This window comes from Lissotriton helveticus, chromosome 9 (genome assembly GCF_964261635.1).
Source record: "Lissotriton helveticus chromosome 9, aLisHel1.1, whole genome shotgun sequence".
NCBI classification, from domain to species: Eukaryota; Metazoa; Chordata; class Amphibia; order Caudata; family Salamandridae; genus Lissotriton; species Lissotriton helveticus.
This window is the reverse complement of record NC_136070.1, coordinates 72,783,674-72,808,000: the sequence shown is the minus strand read 5'-3', so window position 1 is coordinate 72,808,000 and position 24,327 is coordinate 72,783,674. Positions and strand designations below refer to the sequence as shown.

The window sequence follows — 24,327 nt, the reverse complement described above, 5'->3', positions numbered from 1 at the left end:
TGCATAATCATGACAATACCTTCATATAACATATATATAGAGCATTAAAACAGTATGTTAGCACAAATGTAACAATAGAAACAAGAAAACCATAAAAGGCTGACCTCAGTGAAGAAGATGCTGCAACACTGCTTCTCCCACTGATGTATCTTCATGTAGCACCGGCTGCAGGCAATAGTGCTTGGTAAAAGTATGCACACTTTTCCATGTAGCAGCACGGCAGATGTTTTCCAGGGTCACCCCTGCAAATAGGGCTGTAGACGCTGACATCATCCTGGTGGAATGCGCCTTAACCGTTCTTGTCAGGGGTTTGTTCGCTTTCTCATGACAGAAGACAATGACAGAGGAAAGCCATCTGGCAATAGTTGCCTTCGTCACAGCCTGACCACGTGTAGCTTGGCCATAAGCTACAAACAGTTGGGTAGATTTGCGCAAATCTTTTGTCTTTTGTAAATAGAATTTGAGGCATCTTTGGACATCCAAGGAATGCAGCATCCTTTCAGCTGGAGTCTTGGGGTCTGGAAAGAAAGTTTTGAGTTTCACCGGTTGATTGATGTGAAACTGGGTCGGAACTTTGGGAATAAACTTAGGATGAGTTCTAAGTGTCACACAATCTTTTGAGAAATGTAGGAAAGGTTCCGAAATAGTGAACGCTTGTATCTCACTTACTCTCCGGGCTGAAGTGAGGGCCAACAAAATAGCCACTTTCCAAGTCAAGAATTTAAGTTCTGATTTATGAATTGGTTCAAAAGGCCTTTTCAGCAATTGAGATAACACAATATTGAGATCCCACTCAGGAGGAGGAGGCCGCACTGGAGGGAAAACTCGAAATAATCCTTTAAGGAACTGTTTAATTAAAGAGGAAGAGCACAAAGATGGTTTGTTGTAACTCTTTCTGAATCTGGATATGGCAGCAAGGTGAACTTTGATAGAAGAAAAAGCGAGACCTGATCTGGCTAGAGACAGCAGATAAGGCAGAATCTTCTCTGGAGGAGCCTGTAGTGGATGGACTTCACGCTCTCCGCACCATAAACAGAATCTCTTCCATTTGAAGCGATAGGTTCTGATGGTAGACTGTGCACGAGCCTGAGATAGAACAGCTCTACAGTCTGGAGAAATCTCCAGGTCCTTAAACTCTAGGAAGTCAGGAGCCAGGCGTGCAAGTGCAGCGACTGAGGATCTGGATGAAGTATTTGTCCTTCCTCCCTTGTCAGCATTGAAAGTGTCGGCTTGAGGCGCAGTGGAGGTTGATGGGAGAGTATCAGAAGCTCCTGGAACCAATACTGTCTCGGCCAGCGAGGAGCAATTAGGATTAGAGAGCAACGTTCTCTCTTCATTTTCTGTAGAACCTTTGGGATGAGAGGAATCGGTGGGAAGGCATACGCAAAGATTCCGGTCCACCTCATCAACAGGGCATTTCCTCTCGATCCTTGCTGGTGGAACCTGCTGGCAAAGTATATGCATTTGCTGTTCTGTTGCGTGGCAAACAGGTCCAGCGTTGGTGTGCCCCAGAGCTGGAAAATTGTTTCCACTTGGCGTTGTTCGAGTTCCCACTCGTGACATCCTGTGAACGATCTGCTGAGATCGTCGGCCAGAGAATTCTGAATTCCCTGAACATGCTCCGCTCTGAGGGAAATTTTGTGATGGAGTAACCATTCCCACATTTCCTGCGCTTGAAGAGACAGGGCTAGAGATTTTGTGCCCCCTTGCTTGTTTACGTAAAACATGCTGGTGGTGTTGTCCGTGCGCACCAGCACTGCAGAGCCCGCAATTCTTGGCAGGAAGGCTCGCAAGGACAGAAAAATGGCCCTCAACTCGAGGCAGTTGATGTGCTTGTACTGATGGGACCACCGTCCCTGCACTTGAAGGTCTTGGAGATGGCCTCCCCAACCCTCCATGGAGGCATCTGTCGTCAGAGTAAATTCCGGTAGGGTCTGAAGAAAAGTGAGCCCCGGAGACAAATTGTTCTTTGCCGCCCACCATAGAAGAGCTTGTTTCATCTTGGGCGTGACCTTGATTCGGTCCTCGAAAGATCCGTCTATCTGCCGCCACTGTCGATGCAATTCCTCTTGTAGAGGCCTCATTCTGAGTCGAGCCAGTGGGACTAGATGGAGTGCAGAGGAACACATCCCTAGCAGGGAAACAAACTGTCGGACCGAAAGAGACTTTTTTGACCGTATTTGACTTGCCAGCTTTGTGATTTTGTCCTGACGAATTTGGGTCAAGAAGGCCTTGCACTGAGAAGTGTCCAGTACTGCTCCTAGGAACGTCAGAATTTGTTTGGGTTGCAGTTGTGATTTTTTGACGTTGAGGGTCAGGCCCAGATTCGAGAACATTGATATAGCACTTGTGACCGATTGCCTTGTTGAAGTTTTTGTCGGACTCTTTATTAACCAATCGTCGAGGTACGGGAATACTTGCGATTCCCTGTGACCTCAACGCAGCTGCAACCGGAACTAGAGTCTTGGTAAAGATTCTCGGTGCAGATTTCAGGCCGAAAGGGAGCACCTTGAATTGAAGATGGACACCAGCCACTGTGAATCTCAGATACTTGCGGTGGTTTGGATGAATGGGAATGTGGAAGTAAGCGTCTTCCATATCCAAGGAAGCCATGAAATCGCCTTCCATGAGGCAATTGAGGACATCCGTGAGCGTCACCATGCGGAAACTCTGCTTTTTCAGATATTTGTTTAAGTTTCGTAGATCCAAAATTGGACGCCACTCTCCTGAAACCTTTTCCACAAGGAAGAAGCGAGAGTAAAACCCCTGATTTTTCTGGGATGTTGGAACTTTTTCTATCGCATTTTTGTGTAGCATCTTCATGGCTTCCATGTATAACAAATGAAGACGAGGAGGGGAGGGACCCCTGGGCGGTGACGTTGGAGGTTTCTGCAAGAACTCCAGAGTGTGTCCGTGTTTGACTATGTCCAGAACCCACTGATCTGAAGTTATCTTCCGCCACTGTTGATAAAAGGCGGAGATCTTGGCGCCCACGGGGAGGGAAGGAAGGGAGGATGGTGTCCGGCAAAACTCACTGGCGCTTATTTGAATCGCGTCCCTGGTAGTTAGAACGTCGTTTCCCTCCTTGACGAGAGAAACCCGCTGACGATGACTGCCGATAGGACTGTTGGTAGTACGGCTTATTCTGAGGTTGATACTGGCGGTTTTGCTGATTTTGATAATGTCCTCTGGAAGGAAAACCACGGCCTCTTGCTCCTCTGAAAAAACCTCGCTTATACTGTAGTGTACCAAGCGATTTGGCCGTATCAGTATCCGTTTTGATCGCAAGCAATGCTTCATCTATGTGCTTGCCAAACAATAACTCGCCATCATAGGCCATGTCAAGTATTTTGGTCTGGACTTCAGGTCTGAAAGAAGTCGCCTTGAGCCATCCTTGCCGTCTAAGAACTGCCGCTCCGGCCAATTGTCTAAAGGCTGTATTAGAGACATCGAGGGCGCAATCGATAATCTCAGAAGCTGCCCGCTCGCCTTCCATGACAACCTTCCTGACCTCTTCAACACGGTCATCGGGAACCAGGTTGATGAATTCCGACAGATCTGACCACATTTGTCTGTCATAACGTGCTAAAATTGCCAAAGAATTAGCAATCTTAACAGTAGCAGCGGCATTAGCTGAGAACTTCTTCCCAATCGCATCCAACCTCCTGCCCTCTTTGTCTGGAGGTGTTGAAATTGGTGCTGCCGGATTCTTGGATCGTTGTTGAGCCGCTTGTAAAATCACTGAGTCAGGTCGTGGATGACCAATCAAACATGAAGGAGTATCCGGTGGTGCTCGGTACTTCTTGTCGACTCTTGGAAGAACCGCCGGGATGGACGCTGGCGTCTTCATTATATTAATCCCTTCTTTCCAAATATATTCAATGATAGGGATAGATCTGGATACCCTTCTATACCCTTCTTTGAAATCATGAAGAAAACAGTCAGTCTGCTCAACCGAAACTGTAATTGCAAATCGAGCAGCTGCCCGATGCATGATGTTATGAAAACCTCCTATGTCTTCTGGCGGAGAATCTGAAGGTTGTGGCAAATTAGGAGAGGGCATAGGAATGATGTAATCATTCCATGGTTCCGTAGGCGTAGAATCTGGAAGTTCACCATCCTCTCTTTCATCCTCATCTGGAGAGGAGACGTCAACATCATGACCTCCAGTCCCGGGGTCAACATCCTGCCTTGGAGAGTGCGAAGGATGTGGCGGGGAATTTGTCGGAATGTCTACTGGCACAGGATTTGGAGTAGGCAGAGTTGGTGGAAACCTCTGACGATAATCAGCCAGCATGGCCTGTAAATCATGAATTAGAGAAGACGGAAGATGAGTCGTGTCTTCTGCGTGTTGTTGCTCCTGATGATAAGGAGTAGCTAAATTTTCCTGATAGTAATGAACCTCATCATCATCTTCATCCTCTTGATATTTGATGTGTAACTGGGAAGGGTGATGGGCCACTCCAAAAGGCTCGTCATCATCCCCTTCATCATCAGAATCTGCCTCCACGTAGTTTTCCAAAATATGCGAAGGCAAGAGGGGAGACAAATGAGAGTAACTCTGTCTCTGAAATGATTTCATCTGGAAATGGGTATACTGTACCCTTACCGTAGATGTGGGCAATAAATGCGTAGACGGCACATTCAAAGATGCCAGCGCTGCTGTCGACGGTAGAAGTGAAACAGATGTGTGAGTTGCCGGTATTGTCGTCGACGGTATCGTCATTGGTGTTGTAATCGTCGACGAGGACTTTTTTGAAGGCGTCCTAGTAGACGGATCCGTCGACGGACTCTTCGTCGTCGATGGAGCTGAAACCTTCGTCGACGGACTCGTCGTCGACGGACTCGTCGTCGACGGGGTCTTCGCCGACGGGATCTTCGTCGACGGACTTGTCGTCGACGGGGTCTTCGTCGACGGACTTGTCGTCGACGGGGTCTTCGTCGACGGGGCCTTCGTCGACGGGGCCTTCGTCGACGGGGTCTTCGTCGACGGGATCTTCGTCGACGGGATCTTCGTCGACGGGATAGTGGAAACCTTCGTCGACGGGGGAGCCGTCGACGAGAGCGTCGACGGAAGCGATGACGAATGCTTCGTAGATGGTGATTTGGTCGTCGACGGAAGGCTCGTCGACGACGAGCTTTTCTTCGATGATTTTTTCTCAGAAGAAGAAACCATGACGGACATCACAGGAGAAGTAATTGCTGAGGTGGTAACAGTACTTGAAGACGTAGAGGACGTAGAATAGGTGGTGACAGTGAGAGAGGACACCAAAGAGACAGCTTTAGTGCGGACTGTACTCACAGTAGAAGACTCTGTTGACGCAGCACTCTTTGTGGACTCAGAGGGTTTATGAGAGAGTTTAGGTTTTTTCAGTCTCTCAGGAGAACACCTCTCTTTGGAACTGGCTCTCTTACTTGAGGTAGAGGCTCTGTCCTCGTCATCTGTGGCAGACGACTTCAGCCACAAAAGAACTCTTGCCTCTCTATCCCTGATGGTCTTAGGAGGGAAGGTTCGACATATCCTGCAATCCTTCACAACATGTGAAGGATGCAAACAATAAATACAATCAGAGTGCTGGTCGTCCACATGTACCCTCTTCTTGAAGCAGGAACCACAAGCCTTGAATAGAGCCTTCTTTTCAGACATCTTGAGAGAATAGAAGAAATTTTGAAGAAAACTGAGTAGGCACTCAGGGAGACTCCCTTACACACGAAGTGCGGTGAAAATCTGAGGAGAACTGCCTGGGCTGGGAAGGTTCTAGAGGGTGAGGTTAGCTGATTGGCTGAGGCTACATTTTCAGTTCTTTTTACATAATGAGGTAGATAGGCTGCTAAGTTTTGGGCCTAGTTGGGCCTATATCCTTTTCTAGCCTACTACTAATGGTTTTTAGGCACTGCTATATATATATAATTTACCGTGGGACTCCCGCCTCGACGACGGGGAATGATTCAGGCATGTGAATCTATGAAAGATACCCCAATACTGGATAAATGTCACTTATCTGTAGAAAAAAAGATGAATTAAACATTTATTGTATTTTACATTGTTGTCAATGGCCAGATAGTAAAACTGTGTGTTTGATTTATTGTACAGTAGATTTCTGATACACGAACACATTTCAAAACATTTAATTATCAGGAAGAAGAGATACTCCAGAAAAGCCCCACTTCGTGCACTGTTTTTAGAATATATGCAGTGACGTAATTTGTTGAAAGCTGAAGGTTTCGTTTCATTGTTTTCTTTTTTTAAAAGGGAGTTCAGAAGTGCAAAGAAACATCTTTTGAAAAAGGCTGGAAGTACCATATGTAAATTATTGAGGTGTAAATTATTTAAAGGCAGGAAAGGGTGAAGGGCATTTCCATGGCTTGCAGTTATAAAATGGTGGTTTCAGCTACAGAGATTTCTGAGGAAATGGTAGAGCTTACTTCACTCTTCAGCAGAGGGGGCATTTGAAAGACACTTTCTTTTTGTTTTTTTATTTAGTAAGTATGGAGTGTGGTGGAATATGATATCAGTGAGTATACATTCAGAACTAAGTTCAGAAATAACGGTATGGTGTTCTATCTGAATGCATTATTTGGGTAGGGAATAGTATGTTGCCATGTGTCTTTGTAAGTAGTAGGGTTGCACTGGGCCCTGGCAAAATGGCAAAATTCAACCCTGCTCCCTTCCTTGATCTCTATTTCCTTCCTTCCATCCATCATCTCTTCTCAATTTGCCTTTCTCTCATCCCTCGCTCCCCCTCTTACTGTCTCTCCCTTGATGCCACCTGTGCCTGCTGCAACTGATCTCAGGGAACTGGGGAAAGAAACAGAGGTACAAACAGCTCCTGAATTTCAAAATCAGCCTCCAATGGCTCCACTCCATCAGGGAAATGTATGACGGAATAAAAGGTCAGTCCGGCCCTAGTGCGAAGCCTGGACAGTGCTACCTGTGCAAGTGGATGGTATTATCCTATTATCAGCGTAAAAGACGGTCATTGTCCCATGAATATAGCACACAACTCTTGAGTGACATATGACCATTTGCCAGTTATGGTCACTGTGTTTTTCCCCAGTTAATTTCATTGGGTACCTAAATGGGGCATCAATGATCATTTCACTCCACCATAACTTTCTTAAGCGTTAATGGATCGTCACAAAACGTAGCTGAAATCTATTCATGCGGTCCAAGGTTATAGCTAAATCGAAAGAATGGCTTTTCAAAGTAAAGACCACCTCGAATAAATACACAGAAGGGTATACATACACATGCATAAATCTTCTAAAGGTAAACTGAGGCTGGGTCCAAATATGCTAGACCAGATAAAGGTTTTTGATCTCTGGAAGTTAGATTAACCAGTAATCTGGCATGGTCACCCCAGACACAAAAGAGCCCTTTCGCACTCCAGCATGTAGACAGTGCAATTGTTAAGAAACTTAATCGATCAGTCTTCCGCCCAATTTTCCCTGCAATTCAAACACATCAGGCCAGAGGGGTGGGCGCGGCTCTCTATTTTGGCGAATTGTGGGGCATGGAACAACTGAAACAACTAGAAGTGATGGAAAGTACATTTATAAGATCAATCTTAAATCTACCAATAAATACTCCTGGTTCGCCTAGACCTAGGGCTAAAGACCATTTCACTTACCGCTGTTCTGAAGGTTCTAGTGTTCTGGGTAAGATTTTGGACCAGTAACAATCAGATCCCAGTCAAGGAAGCAGTAGATGAATTACTAACCCTTGAAAAACATACTGGGTGATTGGTTTGGTTTAGGCAGGTTAAGCAGTGGCTGTTCAAGCTGGGGCTAAGGGTTTTGTGAGAGGACCCACATTCCATGAGAGAAAAAGTGCTCCCCAAACTAAAAAAAAAAGGATTTGGGGCTAATACTGAGCTTTCATGTCTTAATGCAGTAGCGCCAGGCACTATAACTGATAGATTTTTCTAATTAAAAAAATTGTTTCCAGTTTGACATTTTTATGGATGAAATTGAACCTCCATAAGCACGTGCACTTTATTTACAACTTAGGTCCGTGACTCCACTGTGTCCTGCGTGCAGTCAAAGTCCTGAATTTATAGAACATTTTATGTCTACCTGCCTGATATTACGCACACATTAGAAAATGGTGGATATTTCCTGTATGCCGACTTTTGTCATTTACACGACCACCATATGCCATACGTGTGTTTAGATCTGACAACTAAATGGCTTGTGTTTACATTAACGAGAGACTTGTTATATAACTGGCGTCTCGGGATTAAGATGCTATCTAACAACTAGAACATGACTATGAAACGATCGCTGTGTTGAGAGGCCCTCCTCCCTTAAATTTGAAATAATGTGCAATTGACAGTAATTTAACTGGTGATTTCTCTCGCTGGACTATAAATTATTCTTTCATGATTCTCCATGAGGTCATTTTTATAGGAATGCTAGCTTTGATAAATATAATATGTCTTACTTTTAACTCTGCTTATAATTATGATGTTCCCATTTACACTTTTTTAATGTATGATGTGAGTTGTTGGATTTTTTTGGTGAATGATCATTTATTGATCGAATAAAGTACTACTACTATACATACATATATTCACTGAAAAAAACAAAGGTTTCAGGCACGTTATAGTTAGAAATTAGCATTTGAAAAACCATAGAAATTCACTAAAAAAAACATAGGTTATAGGAACGTTATGTTAGTTGGACATTTCACTCGTACAAAACCATAGAAATTCCGGCGTTCTAGTTAGTTCAGCTAACTATAACTCACACCCGGCAATGCACTGCTGATGACGTCACATATTACATCATTCATGACATGGTCAGTGACATCACTGATGACATCATCCACGTGAAAATCTGATGCACCTCCTCACACCTGAATATAACCGTTGATACACCCACTCTAAAATACAGACTACCATTTAAGAAAAAATAGACACATCAATACCAGTTACTATATACGCACGGACTGATTCCTAGGTCTACACACACATCCACTCATTCACCCATACAGTCACTCATACATGCAGTCACTCATCAATACAACACTATCATATGCACTCACACCTATACAGACGCTCACACACTGCCGCATATCCAGAGTTACTCACACACCTAGTCAGTCATGCAAAGAATCAATCATACTTCCATTTACTCACCTATACAGTTATATCACCTAACTTATTCATACAGATACTAACACATAATTACTCTCTTATAGAATCACTGATACAGATACACACTCATCCATGCAACAACTCTCACAATTATTGACTCTCACATATAGTTATTTATATACACCATCACTCACATATATTGCCTATTCCATATGTACTTACTTGCACATGTACCACTGAGACATCCATTCACTCACCAACATACCCATACACAAACTCACCCACCCATACAGCTGTTTCCACATGCATTCTTGAACCCATACGCCCAGTGAATCAACCACTCACACATCTATGCACAGTAACACACCTCCCACACACTCTGGCAGCCATACAAATACTCAGGCAAGCAATCAACCTATATAGACACTCATGCAGCTACTCACCAACCCATGCAGCAGCGTATACAACAGACTGCCTGATACAGACTTTCACACAGTTTAGTCACAAACCCATGCATTCAGAAAGACACATTTAATCACTCACGTATACAGTCAGTCACGTACCTACTAAATCCCCCATACAGACACTTATACACCCACTCATTCTTCAATACAGCTTGACATATATATAAAACAAATTTAAACTTTACGGAAACACACAGTCACTGGATGATGTCATCAGTGATGTCATGAGTAATGTCATTTGAGATGTCATCAGTGATATCACTGACCATGTGATGAATGATGTAATATGGGACATCAGCAGTGCATTGCGAGGGCGCGAGTTATAGTTCACTGATGACATCATCCAGTGAACGTGTGTTTTTCTGAAAATTAAATATGTTTAATATATGTATATCTCAAGGTCGATGGAAGAATAAATGGGTATATAAGTGTCTAAATGAATGATTTATTTTTGTAAAATTGATTGTATAATGGACTGATTAAGTGTATCTTAGTGAATACATGGGTTAGTGAGTAATGTTTAAATATATAAATATCTGCATCAGTCTCTCACTTTGTGTATAAGTGGTTGCATGGGTTGGTGAGTAGCTACATCAGTGTCTATATGGGTTATTAATTGTTTTTTTGAGTATCAGTATGAGTGTCTGAGTGTCTGTATGGTTCGGTGGGGGGTAATACTTATTGCATAGATGCATGAATGAGTTACTCACTGTTTGTATGTGTTGAAGACCGCATGTGTGCAGGACTATATGGGTGGATGAGTGTGTGTGTGTGTATGGGTGTGTTAGTGAGTGAATGACTGTCTCAATAGTGTCTTTATGAGTAACTACATATGTTTTAAACTAGTATATGTGAGTATTGCTGTATGTGAGAGTTAGAGATTGGAAGAGTTCCAATATAAATAAGTATGTGTTTCTATAAGTGATTGTTTAAGAGAGTAAGTATGTGTATGTTTCTGTAGAAGTAAGTGTGGTGGTGTGTGTATAACTGTATATGCAAGTAAATGGATGTTTGATATTTTGTTTGCATGTGGGACTGTGTGTGAGTAACTCTATGGATGAGTGTCGGTGTGTAACAGCATGTATAGGTGTATGAGTACATATGACGAGTGAGTACATGTATGAGTGTCTATATAGGACTGTTGGTGGATGTGTGTGTAGATCTTGGAATTACTGAATAGGTGTGTTGTAACTGGCATTGGTATGTCCATTGTTTTGAAAATGTTAGTTTCTATTTTTGAGTGTGTATCAAAGGTTATATTAGGGTGAGAGGAGGCCTGCTACTTTATCACAAGGATGATGTAATCAGTAATGTCATTTGAGATGTCATGAGTGATGTCACTGACCAAGTCATAAGTGATGTAATGTGTGACGTCATCAGCAGTGCACTGCGGGCGCGCAAGTTATAGTTAGTTGAACTAACTATAACGGGGGAATTTCTATGGTTTTGTACGAGTGAAATGTCCAACTAACTATAACGCCCATGAAACCTATGTTTTTTTCAGTGAATTTCAAAGGTTTTTTTAAATGCTAATTTATAACTATAACGTGCCTGAAACCTATGGTTTTTTCAGTGTATTTCAAACGTTTTTTAAAAGCTAATTTTGAACTATAACGTGCCTGAAACCTATGGTTTAAGTGAATTTCTAAGTTTTTTTTTCGAACTATGCCTACAGAGAGGACATGTGAAGAAAGAAAAAAAAACACAGAAAGAAGCAAAAGAAATGCAGAAAGAAGCAACAGAAGGCCTCAAAGACGAAGAAAAGTGCAGGAAGAAGCAAGACGTGCAGAAAGAACAAACAGAGGAGCAGAAAGAGGGCTGGTTGAAAAATCATCCTGTGCCCTCAACTTTTTCAGATCGGTACTGGTGGTAACTGACTGACTAACCAGGCCTAGAGCCAGTGCTATGCTAAAAGACACTTAGAATACAGTGAAAACACCTACATACACTAGGGAACACTATGTGTTGGGGAACCCCTGTGATTAAAATGACCTCCTCTGTAAGGCCCTAGTACATAATAGGGCAGGGGGATTAAAACTACCTCTAAATCAGAGGTGCAGAAAGGCCACGCCCCCTCCCTTCACCACTGTGCAAACGCGCCCCGTGGCCAATTCCGGACCCCGGGGACCCCATCCTGTGGGGCATGGGCAACATTTTTTTTTATTATTATGGAGGGGGGCTGCGTGGCCCCCCCCTCCTGAGGCCATTTACCACCCCGGGGACCCCTTCCACCTGGGCCGTCCTTTAAATTATTTTAAAATAATTTTTACGTAATGGCGGACTGGCCACCTCGTTGGGGACCGTGGGGGGAGCCCCAATGCCCCCACGGTCCCTGCCGGCACCCCACGTCCTGCGGGAGCCGGCATTGCTTTTCCACAAGGAGAGCTGCTGACATGCAGCTCCCCGTGTGGAAAAGCAATCTGGTTTGGATTTTGGAAGAGAGAGCAGGTTTCCTGCTCTCTCTTCCAAAACCCAAGCCAAGTTTGCTGTGGCAGGGCGGGAGCCGTGAGGCTCCCGCCCTGCCACAGCAAACTGCAGTGTCCTGGGGGTGGACACCCCAGCACAGTGCATGCAGCGTGCATTTAAAAATGAACTGCCACCAAAGGAGGAGCACTGAAAGCACTCACTTACGGAAACACGCAGGGGAGATACAGTAGCCATAAATCACCTCCGCTGACACAGCCTCTGAGGAGATGCAAACAGCGGCATAGAAACGCGTCAGGCCATGCAGTTCAAAGGGATGTTAAGCAGCCTGCTTGGTTTAAATAGAGTGGTTACTCACCTGCAATGCTGTGCGGCCTCAGGGCGTTCTTGGATATATATAATATATAAATATATATATATATATTACCTACTGGCGATAGCCAGTAGGTATATATAGTTAGGATTGGCTACCATAGGAAATCCGCAACATTCTATTGGGAATAACTTTGGCGCCGGTTGAGGAATTTGCGTGTCATTTTCCAAAATTTTGGCCAGCTCCGCTGCGCTCCTTCCCTGAAAGTTTCGGGGGTATTCGTGAAGTGGGGGCTGAGAAAAAAGGGGGGTCCCAAAACGTGTTTTCCCCATGTTAATTTCCATAGGACGTTCTGACAAGTCTACAGCCCGAACCGCTGAACGGAATTACACCAAACTTGGCAAAATTGTAGGGACTGGTACGCAGAAGTGCCTTTCTATATTTGGTGAAAATTGCTCCAGTGGTTTTTATGAAAATTAACCTCAAAAACACATATATCTGGGCGGAGCCTAACCACACATCTGATCTGATTGGCTGTCAGCACTTCAACCAAGAAGTGTTGGCAGCCATCTTGGGACCAATATACATGATAGCACCTCATTAAAAAGCATTGTAGTTAATAGAGGGTTTTAGGACTTTAGTTACATTACAAATCATTTGTTGATGGTACCTTACTCATTTTAGGAATTGTGGTGTGTTCTAAGGTGATTTTACCATGTGAAAAAGCCTTCTGCTGGGATATCATGAATCATGTTTGAAAGAAAACTATTATCTCATGCTTTTCCCCACAGTGGTTTGGAAGGGGATCTATAAGCTAAACTGAAAGCACATTTTCTGTAAATTCACATTATCTTTCTCAGTCATGTGAGAATGAAGTCTGACATTCTCAGTAAAACATGTACATCCAACAAGGACAGAGACTGTCAGTTGATTCCTTTGTGTTCTACTGCAGCCTCCTAGAGTGTTCTAAAGAACAACTAGAGCGCTAACAGTCCTACTTATTACAAAGGTATGGCACACCTGAAGCCATCTTGATTGGAATAAAGTGGTAACTCTTAAAACATTTAATTTAAAAAGGAGCAAAATGAGGGGGTATATTTTGCCATATAAAGTATGATTAGTGCTGCAGAAAGAAAAATTAGGGCACATTTTGAGTGACTTCTCAAATCCTCTTCAATTTCATTAAAAGAATTCTGACATGCAGACTGAAACATGCACTTTGAATACCAGCAGCAGACTTCCCTGGTGAGCAGTAGCTTTACTACAGTGATCTAATGAGCAACTAGAGTGCTAACATTCAGAATTTATGGCAAATGTGTGACACATCTGAATGCCTTCTTGATGGAACCAAAGTAAACAAGCATTGAAAATGCAATAGATCTCGCCCTCGTTTAAGTTAAAGCCATTCTGTTTGTAATGAGGTGGCTTTTTAGCTTTGCTTTTATTAGTGTTTTTTAAACTTTCATGTAAATAACATGCATATGTATGCATATATGTATATCTATGCATGCATTTATATTTGTATATATATAGATATACAGATTATATATGTATGTATATGTATGTATATATCTATTGAATATGCTACTTACCAGTATGCATCTGTTCTTGGCATGTAGGGCTGCTAACATTCATATCTTAGCATTAGATCGCCGCCTAGTGTTGGGTCCGGATGATCGCACATTGTTGTCCTGGAAGAGTCTTCGAAGTATCCTGAGATGGGTGGCTCCTCCCCTGGACTACAGTGCGCATGGGCATCGGCTCCATCCCCAGATTGTTTTTCGCCATTGTGGCAGAAGATGGAGTGAAAAGTGTAAAGGATGTCCATGCTAATGATTGAATACAATAGTATATCTGCAGCTGCGACAGGCACCGGGGAGGAGGGTGGGCGATATGAATGTTAGCAGCCCTACATGCCAAGAACAGATGCATACTGGTAAGTAGCATATTCAGTTCGAGGCATGTGGGCTGCTAAATTCATATCTTAGCATAGAATACATAGCAGTCCCTCCATCAGCGGCGGTTGCCCGTGCCAGCTGCAGAAACCTGAAAAAGCGTCTTGAGAACAGCCTGTCCTACAGCAGCTTGCTGCTTGGAATGCACATCAACACAGTAGTGTTTTGTAAAGGTATGTGGTGTAACCCACGTGGCTGCTCTGCAAATGTCCTCTAAAGGAATGTTCCCTAGGAAAGCCATGGATGCCCCCAATTTGCGTGTGGAGTGCGCCCTTGGGGGTATCGTTAAAGTGCGCTTGGCCTTTTGATAACAGATTTGGATGCACTTAACAATCCACCTGGCTATTCCTGCCTTGGAAATAGGGTTGCCTTTGTGTTGTGGTGAGAAGGCAACAAAAAGTTGTTTTGTTTTTCTAAAGTGTTGTGTCCTGTCTATGTAGTACATCAACGCCCTCCGTACGTCTAACGTATGAAGCATTCTTTCCGCCACCGTTTGTGGGTTTTGGAAGAATGCCGGCAAGTCAATAGTTTGGTTGAGATGAAACTGTGACACCACCTTCGGAAGGAATTTGGGGTTAGTACGTAGCACTACCCTATTTGGATGAATCTGGATGAATGGCTCTTGAATTGTGAGCGCTTGTAGCTCACTAACACGCCTCAGTGACGTAATAGCAATTAGGAAAGCTACTTTCCACGTTAGGAACTGGAGTTCACACGAGTGCAGTGGCTCAAATGGTGGTCCCATCAGTCTGGTGAGGACCACATTGAGGTTCCACGCCGGAGCTGGCGGTGTTCTTGGTGGAATGACTCGTTTCAGACCTTCAAGGAAAGCTTTAATGGCAGGCACCCTGAAGACAGAGAGATGCTGCCTATTCTGAAGATAAGCTGCGATGGCGGATAGATGTATCCAAATAGAAGTGAACGCTAGATTGCACTTGTAAAGATGTAGCAGATAGCAAATGATGTTAGGGATAGATGCATCTAGCGGGTTGATGTCATTGGTTGTACAGTAAATGACAAAACGCTTCCATTTTGCAGCATAGCATGCTCTGGTAGTTGGCTTCCTTGCCTCCTTGATGATGTTCATGCATTCTGGAGGTAGGTTAAGGTATCCAAACTCTAGGACTTCAGGAGCCAGATCGCCAGGTTGAGCTGTTGCGGATCTGGATGCTGAATTTCTCCATGGTTCTGCGTCAAAAGTCTGGGCGTGAGGCGCAGTCTTTGATGCGGCACCACTGAGAGTTCGAGGAACGTGGTGTACCATGCTTGGCGCGCCCACGTTGGAGCAACCAGGATGAGAGTCATCGCGTGTTGCCTTAGCTTTCTTGCCACCAGCGGTATCAGAGGGGCTGGCGGAAAAGCGTACGCAAATTTGCCTGACCAGTTCATCCATATCGCATTCCCCTGCGACTGTGGGTGAGGGAACCTGGCGGCAAATTGTCGGCATTTTGCGTTTTCTTTTGTTGCAAACAGGTCTATCTCCGGATGACCCCACTGCTGGAAGTACGGGTGGAGTACAGATGGGTGTAACTCCCACTCGTGCATTTGATGGCTGTATCTGCTGAGCAGATCCGCCATCTGATTGTCCTTGCCCGGGAGGTGTTCTGCCATGAGGAAGATGTTCCTCTGAATGGCCCACCGCCAAATGCCCTGAGCCAGATGAGACAGCTGTGGCGAGTGGGTGCCCCCCTGCTTTTGAATGTAGTACATCGCGGTCATGTTGTCCGTCCGGACTAACACTACCTTGTTGCACAGATGTACAATGAAGGACTTGAGCGCCATGAAGATTGCCATCAGTTCCAGATAGTTGATGTGCATCTTCTGTTGCTGCGTCGTCCATAGTCCCTGCACTGTGTAAGTGAGCAGATGAGCTCCCCATCCCTGGAGAGATGCGTCCGTTGTCAGGATAATCTGTGGCACTGGCTCCTGGAACAGTCGGCCCTTGCAAAGGTTGTGTGGAGTCTACCAATGCAGAGAGTCGTATGCCCGACTGGTAACCAACACTAGGTCTGTTAATTGTCCCTGAGCCTGTGTCCACTGATTTGCTAAGCACTCCTGGAGCGGGCGCATATGTAACCGTGCGTGAGGGACTATGAAGATGCAGGAGGCCATCATGCCTATCAACTGCATGAACACTCTCGCTGGAAGTGAGTGTTGTGGTCTGAACTTCTGGATTAGAGACTGCATGCTGTCTATCCTGACTTGGTTTGGTTGAGCCATGGCCGTCAGGGTATTGATCGTCGCACCTAGAAACTGCCGGACATGTGCCGGCTGAAGATGCGACTTTGGGTAGTTCAACGAGAAACCTAGATCGTGAAGGAGGTGAATGGTAGTCGACATGTCCGCGGCGCACTGTTGTTCCGACTTGGCTTGAACGAGCCAGTCGTCCAGATAGGGGTAGACATGGATGTTCTGCCTCCTGAGGTGCGCTGCTACTGTCGCCAGACACTTGGTAAACACTCTTGGGGCTGTGGTGACTCCGAAGGGTAGGACTTTGAACTGATAATGCCTGCCTTGGATAGTGAACCTGAGGTATTTCCTGTGGGACGGGTGTAGTGGAATGTGGAAATAAGCATCCTTGAGGTCTAAGGTTGCTAAGAAGTCCCCTTGGTTTAACAAGGGAAGAATTTGTTGCAGTGTAAGCATATGGAAATGTTCTGACAGTATATACAGGTTGAGGGGACGCAGATCCAGAATGGGTCTGAGAGATCCGTCCTTCTTTGGAATAAGGAAGTACAGGGAATATACCCCCGTGCCTTCCTCCCCCACTGGCACGAGCTCGATTGCGCCTTTTTGCAGCATCACCACCACTTCCTGCTGCAATAAGTGCAAGTGCTCTGCGGACATAGGCCTTTGCCTTGGTGGAATGTTGGGTGGAGTGGATTTTAACTCTAGACAATAACCGTACTGGACAAGTTGTAGCACCCACCTGTCTGTGGTGATGTTTCTCCAGACGGGCAGGAACTGCTGTAGTCTCCCCCCGACAGGTGTTAAGTGGTCGGGGGGCAGTGACAGAGAGTCACTGTTTGCTTGGGGTAGAGGAGCGGGAGTTGTTGTTCCCTCTGCTGCGTCCTCTGGTGCTGTTTCCTCGGTAACCCCCCTTGTTCTGTTTGGGGTACGAGGATTGTGCTCCACCTCTAGAGAATTGTGATTGTTGACCCATCTGTCCTCTGGTGACTCCACGTGCACCTGAGCGACGAAAATTATTGCCACGAAACTGTTGTGATTGTAGGGCCCCCATAGACTTAGCAGTTTCGGTGTCTTTTTAAATTTTTTCTAGGGTGGTGTCAACATCTGGCCCAAACAGTCTATCAGGATTGACTGGCTGATTAAGTATGGTTGTTTGAATGTCAGGTTTAAACCCCGATATGCGGAGCCACGCCTGTCGTCTCAGCATGACGCTAGTGTTAATGGCCCTAGCTGCTGTGTCTGCTGCATCCAGTGCACACTTTATGGCTGCGTTGGAGATCAGTTTTCCCTCTTCTATAAGCAGTTTGGTGCCCTCTTGAAACTGCGAAGGCAGGTGTTCTAAAACCTTCTCTAGGGTGTCGTAATGCGCCCTATCGTAACGTGCCAAGAGTGCCTGTGTATTTGCAATACGCCAGAAATTGGCAGCCTGTGCAGCTACTCTTTTGCCTCCTGCCTCTAGCACTTTGGACTCCTTATCCGGGGGAGGAGCTTCACCCGTTGTTTGGGAGTTGGCCCTTTTTCGGGCATTTGCGACCACCAGGGAGTCAAGCGGCAACTGTCCCCGAATGTATGCAGGGTCTGCAGGTGCTGGTTTGTACTTCTTTTCGATACGTGGATTGACCACTCTCGCCCTGGTAGGTTCTTTAAAGATGTCCGCAGCATGCTTGAGGACCCCTTTGAGCATAGGCAGCGTCTTTACTGTCCTTTCGGAGACTGAAAAAGTGTCAAATAGAAAGTCCTCTTCTACTGGGTCAGCATGCATGTCCACATCATGATTAGCAGCTGCCCTCTCAATGAGTGCATGAAAACCTGCAGAATCTTCTGTCGGGGATGCACGTGCACTGAAAGGCTGTGGGTCTTGCCCCACATCTTGGGCGCCTTGGTCACCAATGTCATCATATGAATCTGGCTGTGCATCTGGTTCATTGATGGGGAAAGTGTATTGGTCATCTTCATCATATCCCTCACCATCAGAGTGTTCTGGGGAAGGAGTTGGGCTCCTTCTTGGAGGAGGCTGGATATGTTCTATGAGGCCTGAAACGTCCTGGGGAAGCTTTTTCTTCTTCAGGGGGATGACATAGGAGTCCACTGGCTGTGAAGTGATCCTCCTTTTGTACAGGGTCAGTTTGCCTGTGTCTGCGTCGATAAAATGCTCAGAAACCTCTTCTGAGTCGAGTACCCGACCTGAAAGTGCCCCTGCCGTTGAAGAATCCGCCTTCTTTGGCGTCGATTTTGTTGAAAATGCCTTCGGTGCCTCTTTTGGCGGCAGAAGGAAGAGAAGTTTACTTGCAGGCTTCACCGGAACGTCCATCAGCTTCTGTGGCGATGGCATCGGAGCCGACGTAGCAGAGGCCTTTTCCCTGATTCTCTGTAGTGAAGAGGCAACAAGGGACGCGTCACTTACAGTGGCCTTTGGCACCGACGAGGAGGTCTTGACCTTGCCGACGGATCCGACGTTTTGTTGGCCCTTTTGATTTTTGGACGCTGATGCCGCAGCCGCCGACTCAGAGTCCTTGGACCGATGCGCAGACGTTCCAGCCTTCGATCCGTGTGATTTTGTTGGCTCCGTGGCAACGGTGGACCCGTGGCGGGCCCCCTTCTTCGAGGAACCCTCCTCTGGCGCCGACTTCGACACTGTGGAATCGACAGATTTCTTCGACTTCTGTGGACCGGAGGCCGACGGAGTCGATGAAGCAGCGGGTTTAGTCGTTTTTGGTGGTACGGCCGCCATCTTAGGGACGCTCGAATCCATAAGTTTCGGTTTCGATTTCGGGTCGGCCATTTTAGGTGTAGTCGATACCGTAGGTTTCAGTTTCGGTTTCGATACTGGCTGCGCAGCAAGTATGTCCGTGGCCGGGCCTGAAGGCGGGGCCGTGGCTTGCGGTACGGGGTCTTGGGTAAGGCCGACAGGCGATCCCGTGACCCGATCTCTATCTTTGTAACCTTCGGGGCATAGCTCGTCCCCTGAGCTATCTTCCGCGGCCCCATAAATCTCTTCGACGTCCCCTACCTCGTCGACGTATTCAAGGCTTTGACCCACGACTCCGTCGTCGTCCTCCGGATCTGCCTCGACCTCCGTCTCGGGCGGGGAGATTTGAAGATGATGGCTCTGGTCCTCCTCTTCTTGGTCGCCAAAGATGTTTTCTGGATCTGGGGCCGCTTGTCTGGCCTCAAGGCGCACCGCGCGCCGAAGCTTGAGTGTCTTTTTGGACCTGAATCTTGCGCAGGCCATGCAGTTGTCCTCGTTATGGTCTGGTGAAAGGCATTTGTTACAGACCGGGTGCACGTCTATATGTGGGTATTTGGACCCACAGAGCGGACAGTACTTAAACGGACTCCGCTCCATGCTGGAAAGTTGCGGTCGTGTCGCGATGAGAAAGCCTCGACGTCCGAAGAGTGCAAGTACTCCGCTGATTCCGACTCCAAGAGACGGAAGAACTCGAGATCGTACGCAAACAATACCGACGCAACGAATACAAGGCCTTTTGGCCGTTTAAAGTTAGTTTTTTCTCGGTTCCGACAGAGAGACGTCGAGACCGCATCCGAACCCAATGGCGGAAAAAAACAATTTGGGGATGGAGCCGATGCCCATGCGCACTGTAGTCCAGGGGAGGAGCCACCCATCTCAGGATACTTCGAAGACTCTTCCAGGACAACAATGTGCGATCATCCGGACCCAACACTAGGCGGCGATCTAATGCTAAGATATGAATTTAGCAGCCCACATGCCTCGAACATATACACATACATATATATAAATGCATATGCATATATATGCATATATATATGTGTATATGTATGCGTGTAGAGAGGTAGAGGTGTAGAGGTAGAGGTGGAGAGGTAGAGACTAGTAGAGAGAGAAGTAGAGAGAGGTAGAGAGAAGTAGAGAGAGGTAGAGAGTAGAGAGTGAGTAATAGAGAGTAGAGAGTGAGTAATAGAGAGTAGAGAGTGAGTAGTAGAGAGTAGTAGAGAGCATTAGAGAGAGTAGCAGAGAGTGAGTAGTAGAGAGTAGTAGAGTGAATAGTAGAGTGAGTAGTTGAGAGGAGTAGAGAGTGAGTAGTAGAGAGTGAGTAGTAGAGAGTAAGTAGAGTGAGTAGTAGAGCAGTAGATAGTGAGTAGTAGAGAGTAGTAAAGAGTGAGTAGTAGAGAGTAGTAGAGTGAGTAGTAGAGAGTGAGTAGCAGAGAGAGAGAATAGTAGAGAGTAGTAGAGTGTGAGTAGTAGAGACTAGTAAAGAGAGAGTAGTAGAGAGTGAGTAGTAGAGTAGTAGAGAGTGAGTAGTAGAGTGAGTAGTAGAGAGTGAGTAGTAGAGAGAGAGTAGTAGAGAGTGAGTAGTAGAGAGTAGTAGAGTGTGAGAAGTAGAGAGAGTAGTAGAGAGTGAGTAGTAAAGAGTAGTAGAGAGAGAGTAGTAGAGAGTGAGTAGTAGAGAGTAGAGAGTAGTAGAGAGTGAGTAGTAGAGAGTAGTAGATAGTGAGTAGTAGGGAGTGAGTAGTAGAGAGAGAGTAGTCGATAGTAGTAGAGTAGTAGAGAATGAGTAGTAGAGAGTGAGTATTAGAGAGTAGTGGAGTAGGAGAGAGTAAGTAGTAGAGAGTAGTGGAGAATATTCCAAAGTTTGGCACAGCACCACTTGCACAATAAGTCCAATCAAATCATATCACTTAGAGTCCTTATTGAAGCGCTGAATCTTGGTGTATATTCAAATGCTTTTATTTTCCTTAAGTTTATGTACCACAGCCAGCCGACACGTTTCGTTCTGTACAACGGAACTTCTTTAGGGCGTTCTTATTTCCTTCAAGTTATGTCGGTATCCTGTTGTCATATAACTAGATATTTCTTCCAAATGTTAGACGAGACGTAAGTACATTCTTATTCAAAGTGACTAGGTATCAATTTTACCCACACAATTCGGGCAGACTTGAGTAATTTATAGCATCCTCAAAGTCAGTCTTTCAAAACTTCCAAAGAATAGGACATGATAATCCAAATCCAAATGTTTCTCAAGAAAAGTCATTTTCAATCGTTCGGAATATCGGCGTTTGGGCAGATGTGACCCAGGGACCCCCAGTATGCAAGGGGAATTAGTCCCCCCTCTGCAAACGCGCCAGTGGCCTGCGTTGCAGAGAGGTGTAAAAAGGGGCACAGCCTCATTACACCTCTGTGCAATGCAGCCCCCTGGCACATACTGGAGGTTCCAGGTGGGCTAGTTGGCCCCCAGGGACCCCTAGTATGCAAGGGGAATTAGTTCCCCCTCTTCAAACATGCACGGGGGCTGCGTTGCAGAGAGGTGTAAAAAGAGGTGTGGCTTCATTACACCGCTCTGCAATGCAGTCCCCTGGCGCATACTGGAGATTCCTGGTGGGCTTTCAGGTCTTATATAGTTAGGAATTAGCATTAAAAAAACCTTGCAAATTCACTGAAAAAACTATAAGTTTTAGGGGTGTTATAGTTAGCTGGACATTTCACTCATACAAAACCATTGAAATTGCTCCTATATAGTTAGTTGTACTAACTATATTTCGCGCACAAGCAATCCACTGCTGATGATGTCACATATTACATCATTCATGACATGGTCAGTGACATCACTGATGACATCTCCAATGACATATATATATATATATATATATCATATATATATGATTTTTTTTACCCACATAGTAGCAGATGCAATGTAACAGTTACTTGAAAAGATTACTGCGATCTAGTGGGAATGAACCTTTCATAATATCAGAGACAACAGGGGCCATTCTTTACCATCTTGGTAATTCAACTAGGTTGAGCCAACGTATGGTATCCTTTCTAGTGAGGTTGCCTTTAGTTTTTGTGTTGAAAGTGCTTAGAAACATTGACTACGGGTGCTCCTGGAAGACCATTTCTAAGGACTGGAATCTAGAGAATGCTAAAGTGATTCTGGTATTTTACTGACCTCTGCTGGTCGTTTTCTATCAAGAAAGTTAAATACAGGCAGGTGCCAGAAAAATGAAAAAAAGAAAGTTCCTCAGCAGAAAGCAATTCTGGTATTTTACTGACCTTTGCTGGTTGTTTTCTATCAAGACAGTTAATTAGAGGTAGTTGAACAAAAAAGAAATTACTAAGCGGAAGCAGACAAGTCCTAAGGCTGATCTCCAGAGCCCTCAAAGTACATATACATTTAAGTATATAATAAGTATATACTAAAGTATTTAGAATCGGTCTTGAATGCTCGACCTAAAAAGACTCAGGCAAAATTACTCAAGTGAGACCAAATATCTGAACGAGTATTTCCTGATTGGCAGTGAGCAGGAGTAATACTGCTCCACCAATGTGTACAGTAACAAACCAGACATAAACAAAGAAATCCACAAAGAAACTAATTAGAAGAAGAGATCTGAACTGGGATCTCCTACTCAACAGAGCGGAAAAGCAATCTCTTGTTCATTTTCTCCTATACGTGTCTACTAAAGATAACCATGAGGTCACCATGCCTGACAGTAGAAAAAAAATATGTAGCGGCAACTGCGCTCAATTGAGAACAAGCATTCAGGATTATTTAATCTCCTTATACGAAAAGAGTGTAGAGGATTAAAACAGAATAATCGCCTTCTGTTCAAAAAAAGTACTTACAGGAGTAAATCAGAGCTGGGAAGAGAGTCTCATTTCTTTCTTGTGCCGTTTCCACCAGCATCCGCAGAGGTCCCTTTGGGCAGAGGACAGCAATGAGATCTGAAAGAAAAGGGCAGGAAATTATGAATTATCTGTAACCTCCACCAAACTCATCACACTGTAAAAACTGCCTTTTCTGAATGACGACAAAGCAATATTGACACAATTATATCTAATTAAATGTTTCTATTATAAAACAGGCTACCAGTTGTAGCAAGAAAATTGGGTAAATGTCACTGTCTTTCGCAGCAACATGAAATTCATTTCCTCATGATGCAAATTATTCCCTCTGGAGTTATACAAATCATCCAGAATATTAAGTAAACTGGGAATGTGAGTAAGTAAACATTTTATTGATAGGATAAAAAAAGTATAAAAAGATTTAAGTTCATTTATGGGCAAACAATAAAAAGGTTTAAGAACCACTTTCATTCCTCAATAGAGGACAAACCTGAAGGTTCTGGGGATAATGTGTTAGGTGCTTTGTGCGTTAATGAGGTGGCACTCGCCAGATCAAGCAAGTATGACGACAGGACCCAGTGAGTAAAGTGCCATACTCATCCGGCTTCGTAAGTGAGGCTACAGCGCCGTGTAGATTGGACTGAGGTGACCCACAGCTGAAAACTCGGCTGTTGGGGCGCCAACCAGCCCAGGTGAGGTATAAAGGTAGGAGTATAAAAGCGGGTTCAAGAGGTTAAACTTCTATGCTCTTCTGGCTTCTTAAAGGTGGCCGGGGTGTGATGTCAATTTTACTGTAGCTTTGCTAATGGAATGAAAGCCATCTCGGCTTGGATGGCTGACAATGTTCTCCAGCTAAATATCAGCAAAACATAAATTATGCTCTAAGGAGCTGCACAGCAGCTCTGGTCCCCTGATTGGTGGCCTTCGAAACTGGGAGCTGCACCTTCCCCCAAATCTCAGTAAAAAAACCTGGGTGTTCGTTTAGACCAAAGTCTTGCTATGAAAGATCAGGTAGTGGCTACCACTGGTACCTGGTTTACTGCAATGAGTCTGTTGCGCAGACTATTTCCCTTACTCCCACTTTCAGTGCACAAGACCTTAGTGCAGGCTTTGGTGATCAGTCGCCTTGACTATTGCAATGCTCTTCTTGCCGCCGTGAACAAATCTCTTTTGGGTAAACTTCAGGTAGTCCAAAATACAGCTACCAGCTTAATCCAAAATATGCTGGCCAGATCAGCTTCTATTCCTCTACTGCGCTCACTCCATTGGCTTCCTGTGCGTA

At 45.1% G+C, this 24,327-nt stretch overlaps 1 protein-coding gene and 1 long non-coding RNA gene across 4 annotated transcripts in view; one reads left to right on the top strand and one right to left on the bottom strand.

Moving 5' to 3' along the window:
* Nucleotides 1–11,370, top strand: part of LOC144780939 (uncharacterized) — a 45,211-nt gene extending 33,841 nt beyond the window's left edge. The window contains exon 3 of the long non-coding RNA XR_013600843.1: nucleotides 11,238–11,370. This is a non-coding gene — a long non-coding RNA (uncharacterized LOC144780939). The remainder of the gene's footprint in view (nucleotides 1–11,237) is intronic.
* The window catches only part of PSEN1 (presenilin 1), a 203,614-nt gene that overhangs the window by 37,777 nt on the left and 141,510 nt on the right, over nucleotides 1–24,327 (bottom strand). For all 3 annotated transcript variants that reach the window (XM_078659500.1, XM_078659501.1, XM_078659502.1), the window contains one exon: nucleotides 23,046–23,144. In XM_078659500.1, coding sequence (XP_078515626.1) covers nucleotides 23,046–23,144 — 99 coding nt within the window. The remainder of the gene's footprint in view (nucleotides 1–23,045; nucleotides 23,145–24,327) is intronic.